The 19,899-nt window shown below is 36.1% G+C and overlaps 1 protein-coding gene across 3 annotated transcripts in view; it reads right to left on the bottom strand.

Moving 5' to 3' along the window:
* Positions 1 to 19,899, bottom strand: part of LOC123312538 (insulin-like growth factor 2 mRNA-binding protein 3) — a 341,679-nt gene that overhangs the window by 288,417 nt on the left and 33,363 nt on the right. For 2 of the 3 annotated variants that reach the window (XM_044897019.1, XR_006537642.1), the window contains exon 2: positions 15,093 to 15,153. In XM_044897019.1, coding sequence (XP_044752954.1) covers positions 15,093 to 15,153 — 61 coding nt within the window. The remainder of the gene's footprint in view (positions 1 to 15,092; positions 15,154 to 19,899) is intronic. The other variant, XM_044897020.1, reaches the window with a different exon arrangement.

Here is a 19,899-nt window from a genome sequence, read left to right as displayed (position 1 = left end):
TCATGAGCATTATTGACTCGATGGGCGTTGCCGGATCGTGAAAATGACGTAGAATGTTCATGTTTCGTTAAACTAGATGCACCCAATTGCAGACACAGCCAATTTCACTGTTATTACCACTCGAAAGTGCGAGATTTTTTTGAAAACATTTTGAGTGGTGATTTTGATTTGGTGTCCATAAGTGAAACTTGGCTGCAGAATGAGACTCCGAATTCGGAGCTGTTTCCTGTGGATTATGATGTCTTTCGTTGTGATAGAGATCAAGTAGCAACTGGAGCAAAGAGAGGTGGTGGTGTATTGCTGGCTGTATATAGTAAATATAATGCAACTCTTATTGACTTAAATAATCTGAGAAGGTGTGCTCCAACTATTGATTTTGTCTGTTGTAAGGTAAAACTGAAGTATTCTACTTTGATTATAATTGTTTTATATGTTCCTCCAAGGAACATATAAAACAAATTACTGAGAACCGTACATATGAGTTATTTTTTGATATTCTGGCATCACAGGATATTTTGCTCAGTGGTGGCTTATTAATTGTTGGCGACTTTAATGCCACACTGTATATCGAGGATTCTTTGGACAGTAAAACTTTAGCTTTAAAATTGTTTTCCCAAATATTGGAATTGAGGCAGTTCAATAACATCTTGCATGTAAAGCGGAGACTGCTGGATCTTGTATTTTCTAACATAAAATGTAATATTCTGGAGGTTACATTTTCGCTTGTAAATGTTGATCCCTACCATCCTCCTATTCATTTCGTTCTTGAGAATGTGTCTGTGCGTCGCGTCGTCGAGATATCGGAATTGATCACTATAATAGTACAAATGAATTTAATTTTAGAAAAGCTGATTTCTTGACGATTTATAGGATGATTCTCGATGTTGACTGGTCAGGAATTTTGTTAAATCAGGTCAATTCAGAGGAGGCCTGCGAAGTTTTGTACTCCATGCTTCATGAAATTTTTAATAGAACAGTTCCTCGTAAGTCTTCTAGAAGGAGACGTTTTCCTATGTGGTACAATGCTGAGGTTGTCGGTCTTGTGTTCAGGAAAGAGAAAGCTTTGAAACGGTTCAAAAATACAAAAATGATTTCTTATTACAGTGAATATAAGCAACTAAGAAAATTGTTAAAATCTAGTATATCCATTGCTCATGCTAATTATGTTCAATCAACAGAACAGAAAATTATGTCGGACCCGGCGCAGTTTTGGACTTTCATAAATGACAGAAAGGGTAATTCTCGTATTCCGGGTGTGTTGAGGGATACTGATGGAAATGTTAATAGCGGAGCGCGTAATATTGCAGACACGTTTGCTAGGTATTTGGAGAGTGTTTATCAGAGTCCGCGGTCTGTGCCGTCTGAAGATTTTGCCCGCGTGGCTGACTCATCTCTTGTTCATATTGATTCCGTATGTGAAGATGATTTAATATCGGCGGCCAAGAAATTGAAAAACAAAAATACAGCTGGTCCCGATGGAATACCGAGTTTTCTTGTTAAGGATTGTATACGTGTATTGGCGGTACCACTCATGCACATTTTTAATTTATCCTTGAGAACGGGTGTATATCCTTCAATTTGGAAACTTTCAAAAATCATTCCAGTTTTGAAGAAGGGAGACAAATCGAACGTGACCAACTATAGACCCATCTCTATATTGTCAAACTTTCCTAAGATTTTCGAGATCATCTTGCACAAACGTATATTTCCGGAAATTCAAAACAAAATAATATGTGAACAGCATGGATTCATGCCGCATCGCTCGAGTCTAACAAACTTGTAGTCCGGGAGGTGGCGTCACTTTTTCATCAGTGATTTATCTGCAACTCAAATGTGATTAATTAGAGAGTTACACTATTACTGTACTCGAAATCGAAAGTCAGTCAGCGCGACCGTGGTGGGCCTGGGAGTGGGAGGCGGTTAAACTCGCCGGAAAAATCTCAAAAAAAAGTGATTGATCTCCACGTGAAACTTTGTAATAATGTAAATTATTCATGATTATGAGTGAAAATGGGCGTCAGTCACGTTCCCGATGGTGGAAACATCGTCAGTCAGGCGTTTGAAGGGGTCGGAAAAATCGGAAAATGAAGTGATCGATCTGAACTTGAAATTTTGAAAAATTATTATTTTAATCGAATTGAACGTAAAAATGGACGTCAGTCACGTTTATAGTGGTGGATTCTGCGTCAGTCAGGCTTCCAAAGTCAAGGGCAGTGACCAGCTTCCTTTGGCGCGCTGCACCTTATGCAGTTCGAATGACGCATATTCCACCGGCATCGTGCCGGCTGCCGATTATTTATCGAGTGTACATAACAATTACTTGTTTATACAGGGTGTTTTATTATAAACTGGACAAACATATATAGTGGGTAAATAACACCGGGAGAATCACTTTTGCCTTATGACATATACCCCGTTTTCGACGCATAAGCGAGAAATAAGGTGTTCAACGTCGTATTTGAGCTCAGTTATGTATAAACCTCAAAGTAACGGTTTCTGGTCACATCGGAGTATTTTTGAGTGCTCAATTCAGAAAAGATGAAGAACTCCGACAAAAAATTTCAAAATCGCGGAAAACCTTCGATGTCCGTGATTTTTGTTTGTTTCCAAATTGAATTTCATTTTCTGAATGAACACAATTTTCGAACAATTTCCTTGTAGTTTCCTACAATCAGGAAACATTTCAACAATTTTGTGTTTTCATTTCTCAGAAACGCGTCATAAGGCTTATTAGCGGCTACACACTGTCCAACTCGGTCGGGCCGACAGACCGACTTGGTTGGGTTGGATGTGAAATCGGTCCGTGTGTAGCTATGACCGCCGACAGAGGATTTGTCGGGTCTTGTCGTACAGCCTAGCCATCCAGCCGCACGACCGACCGACTAAGTTGGATCGTGTGGAACGCTGTCGTGACGTCGGGTGGAAACGAGCTCATTCTGTATTCAGATGTCGACTGGACAGGTATTCGCTGCTGCAAAAATGGCCCTCACTATTGATCCGAGCGATGTATAATCCAGCGATCGTGAAATTCAACTGACCAAGTTGGACGGCGGTCGTGCCGTCTGCACGCAACGCCCAATCTGGTCGTCCCGACAGTTGACCCGACCGAGTTGGGCAGTGTGTAGCCGCTTTATATTCAAACTTCGGCAACGTGATTCATGTCGTCCGATTTTCAGTTATTTTCGTATTCTTCCCTTCCCTTGTAAATTCATCCAATTGTCTTGTTTATATCCACCTGAACATCGGAAAATACAGGAAATGCTCTGATTTTCATGGGTATGAAACATGACACACTGATACCATAGCCTTCCCCAGGCATCATATAGTTAAATATGAGTCCTCACCGAGTTATATTGGTATCAAATTATATAACCATTTGCCCAGTCGCTTGAAATCAATGAGTGGAAAATCTTTAACTAACAGGTGTTACTACACTGTGGAGGAGTTCCTTAAGGACTCCATTTGTTGAATTTGTTATTTTTTTTTCTCTTTTATTTGTTATAATATATGACTTGTCCTATATATTTCTGAAGTGTCCAAAAGAATCAATGAAGTTTATTTATTTATATGATGAAACACCCTGTATAAACAGGTAATTGTTATGTACACTCGATAAATAATCGTCAGCCGGCACGATGCCGGTGGAATATGCGTCATTCGAACTGCATAAGGTACAGCGCGCCAAAGGAAGCTGGTCACTGCCCTTGACTTTGGAAGCCTGACTGACGCAGAATCCACCACTATAAACGTAACTGACGTCCATTTTTACGTTCAATTTGATTAAAATAATCATATTTCAAGTGAGGATCGGTCACTTGTCAATTTTCAGATTTTTCCGATCACTTCAACCGCCTGACTGACGATGTTTCCACCATCGGAAAAGTGACTGACGCCCATTTTCACTCATAATCATGAATAATTTACCTTATCACAAAGTTTCACGTGCAGATCAATCACTTTTTTTTAAGATTTTTCCGGCGAGTTTCACCGCCTCCCACGCCCACGCCCACCGCTATTGGACTGACTGACGCGCGGACCTCATATATACAAGTGGAGAACTACTCATCCTAAAAAATTCGTGTGAAGATCGATCACTAGTTCAAAAGTGACGCCACCTCCCGTACTATGGCGGTGTTTTCACAGACACTGGTCGAGATCTTAGACCAGTCTGGGCAACTAGATGTTATCTACACTGACTTTAGTAGAGCATTTGATAGTGTGGATCATCGACGGCTTATTATGAAGTTGAAGTATATCTATGGATTTTCGGACAGCTTGTTGGGACTCATCACTTCATATCTCTCAAACAGGAGACAATATGTCAGGGTGGAGAATTCTAATTCATTTTTGTTTCTTGCATCATCCGAAGTTCCCCAGGGCTCAAATTTGGGCCATTATTGTTTATACTGTTCATCAATGACTTACTGGATGAAATTAAAGTTTTGGGTTTATTATTTGCGGATGATTTCAAGTTTTATCTCAGGATAATATCTATTCTCAACTGTGCCACATTACCACTAGCAATTGATCAATTGTCTCGCTGGTGCAATCTCAATAACTTAGACTTAAATATAAATAAATGTCAGGTAATGTTTTATACTCGTAAAAAAAATGTTATTATGTATCCGTATAATATTGGTGGAAAAGAGCTGGCACGTGTTACACAGATTAGGGATTTAGGTGTGATATTTGATGAAAAATGTTCTTTTGTACCTCACATTGAAAATCTGATATCGTCAGCATTCAGAGTATACGGTTTTATAGTTCGTAACAGTGTGTATTTCGCAAGCACTAAAACTCTTCTATCCCCTTTCAATTCGTTGATAAGAAGTAGACTCGAGTACGCCAGCCTTATTTGGCGACCTATATACCGGTGTCATGGGGATCAGTTGGAGAACGTTCAGCGTAAATTCTGTAAATTTCTAGTTTGGAGGGAAGACTCTGTATATCCTCCAATAGGGTGTAATCACAGACGTCTACTGGAAAGGTTCAATGGACAAACATTGGAGAACAGGAGGGCTGTATTAGCCCTTAAAACTGTTTACAATTTGCTGAATAACAGGATTGATTGCCTGGCATTGTTGGAGAAGTTACCAATTTTTATTCCACGGTTAGAAACTAGAAGTAGACATTTGTTTTATTTGAACTCTGGTAGGACTAATCTGAACCTACAATCACCAATTAATTTTATGTGTAATATTTACAATACTGTGGCTGATAAGTGTGATGTAACTGTTGATTCTATAGATAAAATAGTGGACTTATATGTTAATTCTATTGAGTAGAAATTTTTTGTTCGCAATATTCTGTACAATTTTTTTTTTCTCATGGGGGTCAGTTGATATTCGACTGGATTTTTTTATGTTAATGGGTTTGGTCATTTTTCATGTTTAACATTACAAATTTTTGTTTCATGCCTATGCTGTCATACGTTAGTATAAATTTATGATGATTTCTCACAATTTTTCTGTAATTGGGTGTTAACCTGTTGGAAATAAAGGACTTATTATAAGAGAGCACTTCTGACATCAGAATTTTCAATCAGTTTCGAGTGAGAGCTTGACAAGAGCAGACCTATTCATAGTGTTGTAAAAGTGAAAGTTGAAGAGAAAGTCGAAGTGATAGTGCACACTAGCAAAGCTACGGAAGCAGACGTGTTGAAAGATTTTCGAGCATACGATTTGGGAATTGATACTGATTATTCGGGAGAGTTCTGTGAATGAGTTTTGTTGTGTTGTTATTGTATTCAGTCCAGATCTAAAGATCGTTGGTTGTGCAAATTACATCAGGTGAGACTTTGTCTATAAAATAATTGGTTCTTTTTGTTCTTTTCTCTCTTACTGATATTTATCGCCATTATAAAAAACTAAAAACGTTTAGCCATGTCGGAGACCTCAGATAATCAGGTCGATTCTGTTCGCATCTTGTTATAACATTGCTATATCTACAACATTGTTATAATTATAAAATATAGCAATATGTCTGAGCGAACGAATATTCTGTTTCACCGTTTTACGCAAGATTGGTTATGAGTTTTGGCCATAGCAATATTGTTGAAAAATAATCGAATGTTTGAGCTGACAACACTGTTTTGAAGGGTAAGATTCTCATTTCATAGAAAAGAACATGTAATTCTATAATTTTTCTATGGAAAAGAAGAATAAGTTGTGTTTAATCAAAGAGTATCATCAATTGATACTCTTTGGTTTAATGTTTTAGTCGGTATTTGGATTGTGAGTTTTTGGTTGAACTGTGCATCATGTCTGGAAATGAGAAATGATGATCTGATAATCAATCTCCTAGAAATTCTCTATGGATTTTCACCCACTTGTAGGTAAAAAGGAACTGTATTTTTACTGGTCGATTCCTCAACCAATCCATTCACCTCTTCATTCCATATTCAAGCGAAACAGTTCCAGAAACTTTTCATCAGGCAATTCAAATGAATTACTGGTGTCCCTAATATATCGAAATTGTAGTCTCATATTTTCGCTATAAATGAAAAGTTCAAGTGAAGGTTTCCAAAAAGTTACTAAAACGAAGCATGTTTATAATTACTCGCCTATTTTTTAAATTTCTAACGCTTGGAAAAAATGTAAAATCAAGAGATTCACATTTTCAACTTTGTTATGAAATAGCAAGTACTTAAATGATGTTGCTGATATAGCAAACTGAAATAACAAGATCTTCTGGAAATTGACAGATCATATTGCTCAAGATCAATGATTAGAATACCAGTTTTTCAAACTTTGCTGTGACAGCAATATCTTTTCTATAACCATATTACTATTTCCAAACAGAATCGACCTGAATGAGGGTTCCTACATGGAAGCTACCAATGAAGTCGAGGAAGACTTCAGCGAAGGTGAGTCCGTGGGTCGGACAAATTTTTACGCGAAGAAAATGAATTCATGAAAGCCGAAATCGCTAAATTCAATGGAACGGTTTCGATTTTGATAAATGAGCTCCGTCAAGCCAAAGAGGAAATTGTAAAACTTTCTGCGCTTAAACTGTCAACTTCCGCCGAAGTTGCCAACTCGGTGGGGGAAAAAAGTAATTCCTGTGGAGTTCAGAAAAAGCCCTACAACGCCTTCAGTCAAACCTCAAAATGCGCCTCCTACGAAGCGCGCGCGCAAAGAAAGTTCACCGTCTGACGAGAAAAATATCAGAAAGGCACCAGAAGTGCCTAAGAAGGATAAAATCCCACCCATCACGATGATGGGCACCTCAGATTGGGTAGAGATATCCAAAGCTCTCTACACAAAAAAGATAAACTTCAACCGCGCAACTGTAGTTAAAGACGGTATAAAAACCATCGCGTCAACCGTGGATGATTTTAGAAAAAATCACAAAATTCTTCGAGCAGCATGGTAAAGAATTTTTTACCTACCAAATGGAGGAGGAGAAGAAGATATATGGCATTTAAGATATCAGGCATTTACCAATCGACGCTGATCTTGCGTTGATTAAGGATGACCTGATATTCCAGGGAATATCAGACGCTGAGGTGTCCAGAATGACATCGAACAAGACGAAGAAGCCCATACCTCTCTACCTGGTTAAAACCCAGAAAAAAGGAATTTTCGAAGTGAAGCGGCTCTACAACCTCTGTATTGTGGTTGAACAAAAAAGAGGCCTGAAAGTCCAAGCCAGTGCTTTAGGTGTCAAAGGTACGGACATGCGCAAAACAAATGCTCCTTCCCGTGGAGATGCGTGAAGTGCTCAGAAAGCCATAGCAGCAATGACTGCACACTCACCAGAAAAAGTGAAGAGAGAAATGCCACATGCGTCTTATGGGGAGAAGAGGGCCATCCAGCTAGCTACAAAGGATGTAGCGAGTTCAAGCTGGTGACCAGAAAGAAGAATTCCCGAAAACCAGCTGAACAGAAAAAGAAGGTAACCAAAACAACAACTACTGATCAAAAAATTCAAGAAGTAGCAAAGGCCAAACCTACAGAACAGGAAAAGAAGAGGGAGACTCCAAAACCAGTTCAGAAAAAAGAAGAACAGAAGAAGCTTCCAATGAAACAGGCTGTGAACAGTCAACAGGAGAAGAAAAAGATATCTGAATCAGCCTATGATTTAGATATCTCCACGGAAAAAATTTTCAACAAGATAATGTTGAAAATTGAGAGGGAAATGGGGAAAAAACTCCAAGCATTATTTAGTAAACTGAATTAATGGACCTTACGGATATAAGGAAGAAATTCCTCAAGAAAATCTCGTGGAACATAAACGGAATCAACACTCGGAAAGCCGAGAGAGAAAAAATAATATCAGAGAGACAAGCCCTACAGGAAACAAGAATAAACTGGAACAGACGACTGAATTTCATGAATTATGAAACGTATAGATGTGACAGAATTACAAACACCAGAGGAGGAGTAGCAATATTGGTGAGAACAGATCTAAAACACTGCTTCAAAAGTAGATCCGACGAAACACAACGATAAACAGAAACAGTGACGATTGTTGCCGAATTAAATCGTCAAAGAATCGAAATTACCTCGGCATATAAGCGACCACCAAACAATTTATTGGAAGAGGAGATAAACAACATGTTGGAAGGGACAAACCCGAAAATCTGCAAAAAATGGCAAAAAACTCAAGGGTTTCGCCGAAAAACAAAATGCCATAGTGATTGGACCAGAGTGACCGACATATCTTGCTTTTGGTATAGGAATACCAGATGTAATAGATATCGCGATATTGAAAAATATAACTCAAGAATTCTCGATTGAAACTTTGGAAGATGGAACCTCAAACCACAATCCCGTGGAATTGACAATTGGAAAGGAACCAAGAGAAAAACTGATGGAAATAAGAGAATATACCAATTGGGCTAAATACAGCCATTTAATACAATCGGAATTAACAGAAATTCCAACAATAAGCACTCCAGAGGATCTGGAAGGTGCGGTTGATGAACTGGAAGAGATTATATTGAAAGCTTACGAAAAAAGCACGAGAAGAGTGAAGAGACCAGCACCAAGTCATCCGCACGGCGATACGCCTAAAGAAGTTGAAGATCTTATACGAGAAAATCGAAGAATCAGAAGAATATATCGGATGAATAAAAATGATCTGAATAGAAGGAACCTCAACCGCCATAGCCAAGTTCTGAAAAATGCCCTGAAAATCTAAGAACAAGCAGTTCGAGAACTGAATACAATTGATCATTCTGCATGGAGAATGCAAAAAAGGCTACGGGGAGAAAAGACAAAAATTCCACCCCTATACGGAGAAAGGAGGATGGCGTATACCAATACTGATGAGGCAGATGCATTGGCGGACTCGATCGAACGAGAATCAAGAATAAATTACAGGATAGACGACGATAATGAAGATCTCGAAGGACTGGTTGAAGAAATGGATGAATTACCAGCGGTTGCTGAAATAGACAAACCAACATCGCCAAATGAAATCAGGAAAATAATTAGAAGTTTGAAGAAGAGGAAAGCTCCCGGAAGCGATAAAATAACGAATGTTATGTTAAAGAAATTACCTAGAAAAGATATAGCCGCTCTAACAAATATCGCGAATGGAATTATGAGGACAGATTACTACCCAGAAAAATGGAAAACAGCGGAAGTCATAGTATTCAATAAACCATTCAAAGAGAAGAAGTTCCCACAAAACTATAGACCGATAAGTCTACAGTCGGCGTTATCATAAGTAGTAGAAAGAATTATAGCCACGAGGCTAAATGAGGAAACCGAAAATCTGAAACTAATACCACCAGAACAGTTCGGATTCAGAAGAGAGCATTCAACAGAGCAACATTACAGAGGGATTCCAAAATAAACAAGCTACAGGTCTTGTTTTACTAGACGTCTCCAGAGCATTCGACAGAGTATGGCATGAAGGATTAATATACAAGATGAGATGTGCTGGATATTCGATCAGAATATGCAAGTTGATCCGGAATTATCTGAAAAATAGAAGATTTCACGTGAAAGTGGAAGGAGAATGCTCCACAACAAGAGATATAGAGGCTGGAGTACCCCAAGGGTCAGTAATTGGGCCACTTCTGTACAACATATACATTCACGATATTCCGAAGAATCCAAGAACCATGCTATCGCTATATGCTGATGACACAGGCATAGCAACTCGACACCGCAACCCAGAAGTAATAGAACGAGTTCTACAAGAAACGATTGACGAAACAAATGACATAAAGTGCATAAAGTGGAAAATCAAACTCAATGGACAAAAGAGCCAAGCAATATTACTACAGAAGACCCGACTGCGACCCACAACGAATCTAGAAGTTGACGTCGAAGAAATCGACTGGAAAAATGAAGCCAAATATTCAGGAATAACGCTTGACAAAGGACTTAATTGGAAGTCATATCAAACAAGCAATCGACAAAACGAAAGCAGCGATGAATAGACTCTACCCTTTAATAGGAAGAAGAAACCACATGTCGAAAGAAACAAAATTGAAGATAATCAAAGCCGTTGCTAGGCCTCAACTGACTTATGGATCAGGTTCCTGGGGTTTCGCGGCAAAGTGCCACATCAAAAGAATTCAGGCCACTGAAAACAAGCTGCTACGATATGCAATAGGTGCACCTTGGTTTGTCTGGAATAGACAGATTTATAGGGACCTAAAATGGGAAACCATAACGGAATTCATGAACAGAAAAGCAGAGGGGGAACAGTTGTTCTCCCTCAGGAGAGGATGGTTCGTCTGACTTGCAGATTTTCCCCCTGCTACACCAAAAAAAAAATATTTCGATATATTTGAGGATTTCAATCAAATATATTCTGAAATTTAGGAAAATAGATCATTATCGCGCAATTTGTCATATTGTGAAATCATCACACCCACACCCTTGTTACGTCGTGTCGTCAAGATATGTACTTCTTTTTCAATTCATTTGGGTTTTTCTAGGGAATAGGCTATGATAGTTATTTTCGACAGATTGTAAAAATAAATAAGACATATTTCGATTAGAAATTCAGCAGTGAGATTCTGTGTCATGTAGAATTCTACAGGTCGCTTTCTAGTGTCGAATTCTACTTTTCGAAGCGATAATCGCTAGCTTAGTAGGCATTCTGTAGACGTATCGCTTTCTGTTCGGGTAAATTCGGCATTTTTACTATCTGAACCAAAAACATAGATTGAATTCTAGTGAATTTTATGTTGAATCATTATCAGATTGATTTGGCGGTCAATAATTCAATTTGATCCGATTCAAACACAGTTGTCATTTTCAAACGTAATGTTCAATCCAGCGAATATATCAATAGTTGAGGAAGAAGAAAGAATAGACGATATAAGGATCGAAAATATGTAAGACGCTCAATGCGTCAAGCGAGTTATCCCTTTTCCAGTGAAGATGAGAAATTTATTAAACTATTCAGATTGAATAAAGATATGGCGCGATATGTATTGAACAGAATTTTACCCCGATTAGAAAACTCCAGAAATCCAGTAGCCATTCACGGCAAAATTGAATTTTTTGCAGCATTAACTTTTCACACAACTGGTAGTTACCAGAGAATTTTAGGAAGGACGTTCGATATTTCAATATCTCAGTCGAGTGCTTCGAGACCACTACAGGAAGTGACCAGAGCGATTATTAAAAATTCTTCAGAACAATGGTTTCGTTTTCAAGAACTGTTCAGGAAAAGAATTTCATAAAAATGAGGTTAAAGGAAGCTGGGCATTTTCCTGGTGTTATCGGAGCCATTGATTGCACGTATCTGGAGATATTACGGCCTGTAGATTAAGAGCATCTGTATATGAATAGAAAGGGTTATCGTTCAAAAAATGTCCGAATTGAAGGTTTGCTTTTATTTAGGTATTGCTAGTAATTAACCATTTCTGCTAATAGATTTGTGATTATGATGAAAATTTTATTCATCTGTCAAATTTGACAGACAACAATGTTCCCACTAATTTTTTATTGTTGTTTTAGCCAATGAGCATACAATTAGGCGATAATTTTGCATTAGTGCAAATTATCAATAATTTGCACTTGTGCAAAATTATCAGGTCCTTTAAAATAAATGCAGACGTAATTATAAACGTTTATTACTTATTGAAGTAACTTGAAAACTGTTGAATCTTTTACAATTAAAAACGCAATTATTGAAATTTATGATTGAACCAGTCGAAGTTTGTTGTTGGTCAGAAACAACGTTACTTGAAGCAGAAAATGAAACTGAAGAAACACTAAACTCGTTGTTTTCACTGTTTCTCATTTTTCTTATTATTTCCTAGTGAAACTCTTTATCGAGTTGTGAATAAGGTTTTATTGAACTGACATTTCCATGTCCCGTTATTTTCGTTACCTGGTTTTCGTTTACCCCAACCTTGGCTAGATGGCTTACGGCAGTTGCTCCAATTTTTTTGTGCAGACCCTCCGGCTTGTTTTCATCGTAAAGCTTCAAAATTTGCAGCAATTCTTTGTGAGTAAAAGCCGATGAGCTTTCTTTTCTCTTTTCCGGGTTCATTTGTAATATTTTTCGCGCAGCATCTCGTGCATCCCTAGCCGATTTAAATCTTACATCATTAAATGGATCATTGCAATGCCGAAATCTTCGCAATATTTTTCCTGAACAAGTTTTGCTGTCACGTTCCACATTGTTTTCACCACAATTTCTTTATAAAAGGATCCATCCTTCTTGTGCATGTTGCTTGCCCAGTCCCTTAGAATGAAGGCAATTTTTTCCACCGAAGTTGCTCGTTCTAATAAGTGATTTCTTTCGACACAAAACTCTTGAAATTGTCTCCATACTGACATTTTTGACTTTTTTGTCTTCGTTGACGTAAGATTGTCTATATTCTTATCAATATCTACAGCAGAAGCGTTTCCAAATCGCGACATTGCACTTAGAAAATTTGACAATGGGTTTTTTATAATGCGTCGTTTACTAAAAAATTTTTCATTGTCCGTAGCAACGATTTTTTCCAACAGCTCCTAAGTGCCTGCAATGAGTATAAATTATACAATTATCGTCGCCACTGGTGACGGCAATGTGACAGCAACTGACAGCGACACAATACGATTTGATGGATTCACAAAATTTTCTTATTAAATTTAACTCTTGCAATGAAAATGGATCGATAATTTTCGACAAATCTGCTCTCATGCAAGTTAAACTGTGAAAGGCACTCGAGCGCTCCGCGCACTCGTGCTTTTTTTTCAACTTAACTTGCATTCAAGCATCTTTCCCAAAAATTTTCGATAATTTTCATTGCACTAGTTAAATTACAACTGAGAATGCTCAATTTGAATCCAAATTATGGAGTAGCCACTCACGACGCCTTCATATGTAGTAATTCGTTGGTCCGGACTGAATTAGAAGAATGTTATTCCCAGGGTATCTATTCTTTGTGAAGAAAACAATCAGTGTTAGTATTGTGCTCTATATATTTTCTCACCTCAAGGAAATTCTTTTCTCTTCAGGCGATTATAACTCTTGGCTTATTGGTGAATCTGGCTACTGACAGGAGCCTTGGTTAATGACTCCTGCATACGCGGTACCTGGATCTCCAGAAGCAACATACAGTGCAAGACATGTGCAAGCTCGAAACTGCGTGAAAAGAGCGATAGGGGTATTGAAGGGCAGATTCAATAGTTATGATCCAATCAAAGTAGGGAAAATTGCAAGTGCATGTACAATTTTGCATAAACTATGCACAGTAGGACGTCTCAATATTGATTTTGAAGAGGAACGGCTTCAGGCGGTGACAGAGGATCATTCGTTACGGCCTGACCATGCGAATATCAGCGGGAATATTACCTGAAGTAATTTGATTAGAACATTTTCAATTAGTATTGTATCATTAAGTATTATAAAATAGAATAACTTAACAAAGGTAAATTTTTATTACACGAATCATAACATACAAACAACAAAATAACAAAATATGATAATTTACTTAGTGTTTTGGTTTCTTAAGATGGCCTGCGCTAATATCTGTAGAGAATGCGAAGTATTTTTTAAATTGCCATTGATTTCCCTCATAACATTCAAATTTTCTTCATTAATAGAAACTAGCCTCTGACATGCTTTGTCTCTCCTATTATATGGAGTATGAGTATTTCCATTTGCAATAGATATTTGTCGATTAATTCTGGGAGTATCATCGGCAATGGGGATGACATGGGGAGTATCATCCTTGTGGACTTCAACTATTACCAGGACAAAAAAGGCTTAGAAATAAAGTTTCATTTTGTATTATAAAACTTACCTGTCCGAATCCACAATCCACATTCCCTAGAATAGTCTCCGTCCACTGCGCGGTGTGCAATTAATTCTATCAGTATATTTTCTAAAGCTGATAAGGTAATTAATGCTGGAGGTCCTCCCCCAGTTTTATTTTTTTCAGTTTTCATCTTTGAAGCTATTGCTTTCACCTTACATTTCCAATCCATGAATACCTTCAATGAATCATACAAAAGTTAATTATATTTTCAAAAATCGATCCCTACTGCTCGAAAAAATATACTCAGAACAAAATTCAGAATTATATTTACCTTCCTCCATTCTTCTTTCGTCTTTTCTCCATAATCCAAAGTGCATTCCCCTTCGACTTGTCCTCTGGTCCATTAAATTTATTAGTTAACAATTCTGCACTTCGCACATATCAAGATAAACCTCCTGATGTTCTGGCCTTATTCTTCTCTTTTTTGAATTGATTTGAAAACTTCTCACTTGACACTTGAATGCGATTCTAAGATTTTTGACGTCAGGCGACCCAAATGAATGAATGAATGAATGACTATGCACAGAATGCCAGTCGTGTAGATTCTTAGCGGTGAATTTTACATGTCACAGAATCCCACTGCAGATTTGTTTCTTGTATAACAACCCTAGATAGTATATATACAACTACATTACTTAATTCCCAATTGTACGAGTACAATGCAATACAAATTGATATTGATACAATACAGATAAATATATAGATTACGAAAATCCAGGGATCGCCATGAGAAAGAGAAACGCAATAGCCCAGTGCGAGAATAATTTTATTTCAGGTGATAAACTATCGAATATTCATATGGACCGATCTCTGAATCAGTATATGTACATACAGTCATTGTCATAGTAGATGAGTAACAACTTACCTTTTTTTTCCTGATGCAACAGAAGGCTCTACAACCAAAGGGGAACCATTGAAATTGAAACCTAAAAAATAAAAAAGATTGACTATGAAATTGAATTTTTCTATTGTGAGGGTGATAGAGTATCGAGTAATCCAAGCTCAAATCTCTAGAAAAAAATTGTTCGCTTGGAATTCATAATAACTTTCCTGTAGGCCAATTATTTTTTTCAATGTAATTTCTTGATACACAAAAAACGATATTCTCATAGCCATAAGTTTTCAGTCACAATCACAAAGTAATACGAAGAATTTATAAAACGAAATCATCCTGCTACGAATCTCAGTTTTATATCAATAACACTATTCAACAAGGGTTCTCCCACCTAAGAGATTTATATTTTTTTTGTTAGGTATTCCTCACCTTATTACAAAAATAATAGTGCTTACGTTCGTTTAGCTTCCGTTATCAAAATAAAAGACATGCGTGAATTGTCCATGTTCGCACTTCTGTACCCTACGATACTTTATAAAATAAACAAACTATTGAAGAAGTTCAGTTTCTGGCAGCATTGAATGACTTTGAAACAGAAGCCTGGTTGTCCTTTGTAGAAGTGACCAAAAATTTTCTTGGCAATCACAAATCTCCGCAATATGTAAATATCGTCAAAACGATGTTACAGGCTCATCAAAAAATGGGATGCAACATGTCCCACCTAAGAGATTTATATTTTTTTTTGTTAGGTATTCCTCACCTTATTACAAAAATAATAGTACTTACGTTTGTTTAGCTCCCGTTATCAAAATAAAAGACATGCGTGAATTGTCCATGTTCGCACTTCTGTACCCTACGATACTTTATAAAATAAACAAACTATTGAAACAAGTGCGGTTTCTGACAGCATTGAATGACTTTGAAAAAGAAGCCTGGTTCTCCTTTGTAGAAGTGACCAAAAATTTTCTTGGCAATCACAAATCTCCGCAATATGTAAATATCGTCAAAACGATGTTACAGGCTAATCAAAAATGGGATGCAACATGTCCTTAAAGCCCGTTTGCAACAGCCGAGAATTCTCTGGAGAATTCTCTACAAAATTCTCGCAAGAAAACGGCTGAGATTATTTTGTATGCAACTGAACAGAAAATTCTACCGAAAGTGCGTATGCAACGGTATATAATTCACGGCTCATGAATTTTCGACCAAATTCTCTAGAGAATTCTCGGCTGTTGCAAACGGGCTTAAAAATACACTTTTTGCAATCACATATTAATTTCTTTCCACAAAATATGGGAGCCGTAAGTGACGAGCATGGAGGGCGATTCCATCAAGACATCGCGTCATTCGAAAAACGCTACCAAGGCAAAGGGGAACCCTCTATGCTTGCTGATTATTGTTGGTCCATCGTTAGAGAAATACTGGAGTCGTCCTACAGCAGAAAAGCCAAAAGATCTAAGCGATCGGAATCTTTTACACCATTGCAAATATTATAATGCATTGTTTTTGTGAAAAATCATGAATATAATTATTAAAAAACAACAAGAGCTAACTTCCACTTTTTATTTATCGTGCGTTTATACCTTGGCTACGAAGATTAAAAATATATATATTTTCCTTAGGTGGGAGAACAAAGCTATAATTTTGTCGATCAGTGTAATCAACAAGATATTTATTATGTTTTTTCGAAATTACGATGAGGCTTAGCATTTATTATTTCATAGGATTCGAGCAACTCCGCACAAACACTATTCAATTCAATTCAATTCAATTTATTTACCAAGCATTATACAGTGCTCAAGAGCTACAATATAATGACCCTGAAGAGCAAGGCAAGCCTAGCTGTGCTCAGGGACGGTTCCTTACATAATTAACTTATAAACTAACTACAATTATATAATTTAGTGATCATAGATGTCACCCCAAACAAAAAAAATAAATATGATTCGACGGAAGTCCATTGTGAGGTGTTCAGTCAATGTAAGGGGGTGAAATTAGTCTTATCCTCATTTATTCATTCGCTTCATTTATTGTTCGGCCAAATAACTACATGTTTCGGCAATATGCCATCTTCGGGTTATAAAATTGATCCAAACGTTGAAGCTTAGTCATAACAAGAAAATTAGTCCAAGTTTTAAACGAAGTTCTCACATCGATCATTATGTTAAATATCAGAGCAGTAAAATTACATTATACAGATTTACCAACCAAACAGATTCTGTTTCCCATGGTAAATCTGTATAATGTAATTTTACTGCTCTGATATTTAACATAATTATCGATGTGAAAACTTCGTTTAAAACTTGGACTAATTTTCTTGTTATGACTAAGCTTCAACGTTCGGATCAATTTTATAACCCGAAGATGGCATATTGCCGAAACATGTAGTTATTTGACCGAACAATAAATGAAGCGAATGAATAGGTGAGGATAAGACTAATTTCACCCCCTTACATTAAAAAAAATAAAAATAAATTTTTCATTATACTTTGTTTAGTGGTTGTTGCATAATTAAATTCAGTTTATGACTAGTGATGCTTCCATAAAATAATTCATAATTTTTTTCTTTACCATTTTATTTTTACATTGCAATGTTTTATACTTATTTGGCAGAATGTTGAAATATTTAGTCGCTGTATAAATACTGTTTTTCTTTGATAATGTAAAATTATATAGAGGAATGCTTAGTTGCTTATTTCTTGTAATACTTATGTTATTGCAAAATTCCGACTTCAGTCTTTCATAATGAAATGCAATACATTTAGACACATAGAGCTGCTTAATGGTAGGGATATTTCCAGTTTTAAGTATTTTAATAAATTTATCTTGCAATTTCACAATTGGCTGTATATGAGTTGCATAAGCTCCCCCCCAAAAAAGCACAGAGTAGTTTAGCAAACTATAAACATATGCATAATATATTGTCACTAATACTTTTATCGGCAAATATTTTAATTTAAAAGTTATGTAAAGAAAGTATCTAATTTTTTTTACCAACCATTGAATATGGAAATCCCATTTAAGATTAAAGTCTATGTAAATACCAAGGTATTTAACAATAGTTGACCTCTCAAGTTTTTCATTATTTATGTAGATATCAATTGATTCAGGTACACTATCAAAGTAACTGCCAAACGTAATAAATATTGTCTTTTTGACATTTAGAGTCAATTTATTTTTAACAAACCATATTTGCAGTACTTTTAAGTATAAATTCATTGTACTTTCTGCTATAGCCCATGTTTTTCCTGTACTTAAGACACTAGTATCATCAGCAAAAGCATAAATTAGTGGACAACTTAGGAAGATATCATTTATATATAATAGAAACAATAACGGTCCCAAAACTGTTCCTTGAGGAACACCTATATTAATTTCTTTGAATTGACTAGTTACATTATTGGCTCTTACACATTGCTCTCCATCAGTCAAATAACTTTCAAGAAGTTTTAGCGCACATCCTCTAATACCATAATCTCCTAATTTTTCCAACAAAATTTTATGATCAACAGTATCAAAAGCTTTTTTCAAGTCAATGAAAGCAGCAACCACTTTTTCTTTTTTTTCAATGTTGGTATATATTAGATTAAGAACTTTATCTAAGGCAGACTCAGTACCAGCATTTTTTATGAAACCATATTGGTTTTTATTAATTATTTTGTGTTTAATAAAGAAATCATATAGCCTTGAGTGAATTAGCTTTTCAAAGACTTTGGCAATATTTGAGATAAGCGAAATAGGTCTGTAATTAGTTATAAAAGTTTTATTTTCAGATTTATAAACTGGTATAGTCACTGCTTTTTTTAAAGTATTAGGCCAAACCCCTTTTTCAATACAAATGTTAAATATTTTTTCAAGTATTCCACTAATATAAAAACTGATCCTCTTCAGAACTCTGGTATGAATCCCATCAACACCCCCACCTCTATCCTTTAAATTTGCAATAACTTTACTTATTTCTATTGCACTAATAGGCTTAATAAATACAGACTTGAGATTCCTAATTGGATTACTAGTTGAGTCATTATCAGTATTAGTAGGGCTGATGTTGTCAGCAAGTTCATGACCAATATTTGTAAAAAAATTATTGAAATGTTCTGCAATTTGATTAGGGTCAGTGACAATTTCATCTTTTACATTTATTTTTTCAATATTATTAAACTTGGATTTTTTACTTCCCATTTTGTTATTTATATAATTCCACATATTTTTTGTGTTTTTACAACTTATTTCAGCTTGCTGTATTTCATATAATTCTTTTGCTTTATCTATAACTTTTTTTAACAATTTATTATATACCCTGTAATCATTTTTAAGTACTTCAGACTCTTTATATTTTTTGGATAAATTATATAAAAATTCTTTGTGCTTTATGGATTCAAAAATCCCAGGGGTCATCCATGTTTTTCTAAATTTGAGTTTAGATTTTTTAACTTTTATTGTAGATTGTTCAATGCATAAATTAATGTCTTTAATAAGTAAATCAGTTGCAGTATTTGGGTTATCAATAAAGTTATACTTATACCAGTCAATCTGATTGCAAGCTTTAATAAGTAGATTATAATCAATTTTAAAAAAGAAATTATTTCTATTTACATCCCTATTATCTCTATTAAAAGCACAAAAAAGAGGGTAATGATCAGGAAACACTTGTCTATACTTAACAGCATTCAAAAGAAGATCAGATCTTACGTACATATTATCTATACAAGACCCTCCAGATTCGTTTGGCCTAGTTATTGTTCTGAACATTGGCATGTAACCCCCAGCAAAACAGGTATTGAGTAATTCCTCAGAAGTATTACAGGTATTTAATATGTTTATATTGAAATCACCT

This window comes from Coccinella septempunctata, chromosome 4 (assembly GCF_907165205.1).
Source record: "Coccinella septempunctata chromosome 4, icCocSept1.1, whole genome shotgun sequence".
NCBI classification, from domain to species: domain Eukaryota; kingdom Metazoa; phylum Arthropoda; class Insecta; order Coleoptera; family Coccinellidae; genus Coccinella; species Coccinella septempunctata.
Note: the sequence above shows the minus strand (reverse complement) of the source record. Positions and strands in the feature narration are given on the sequence as shown.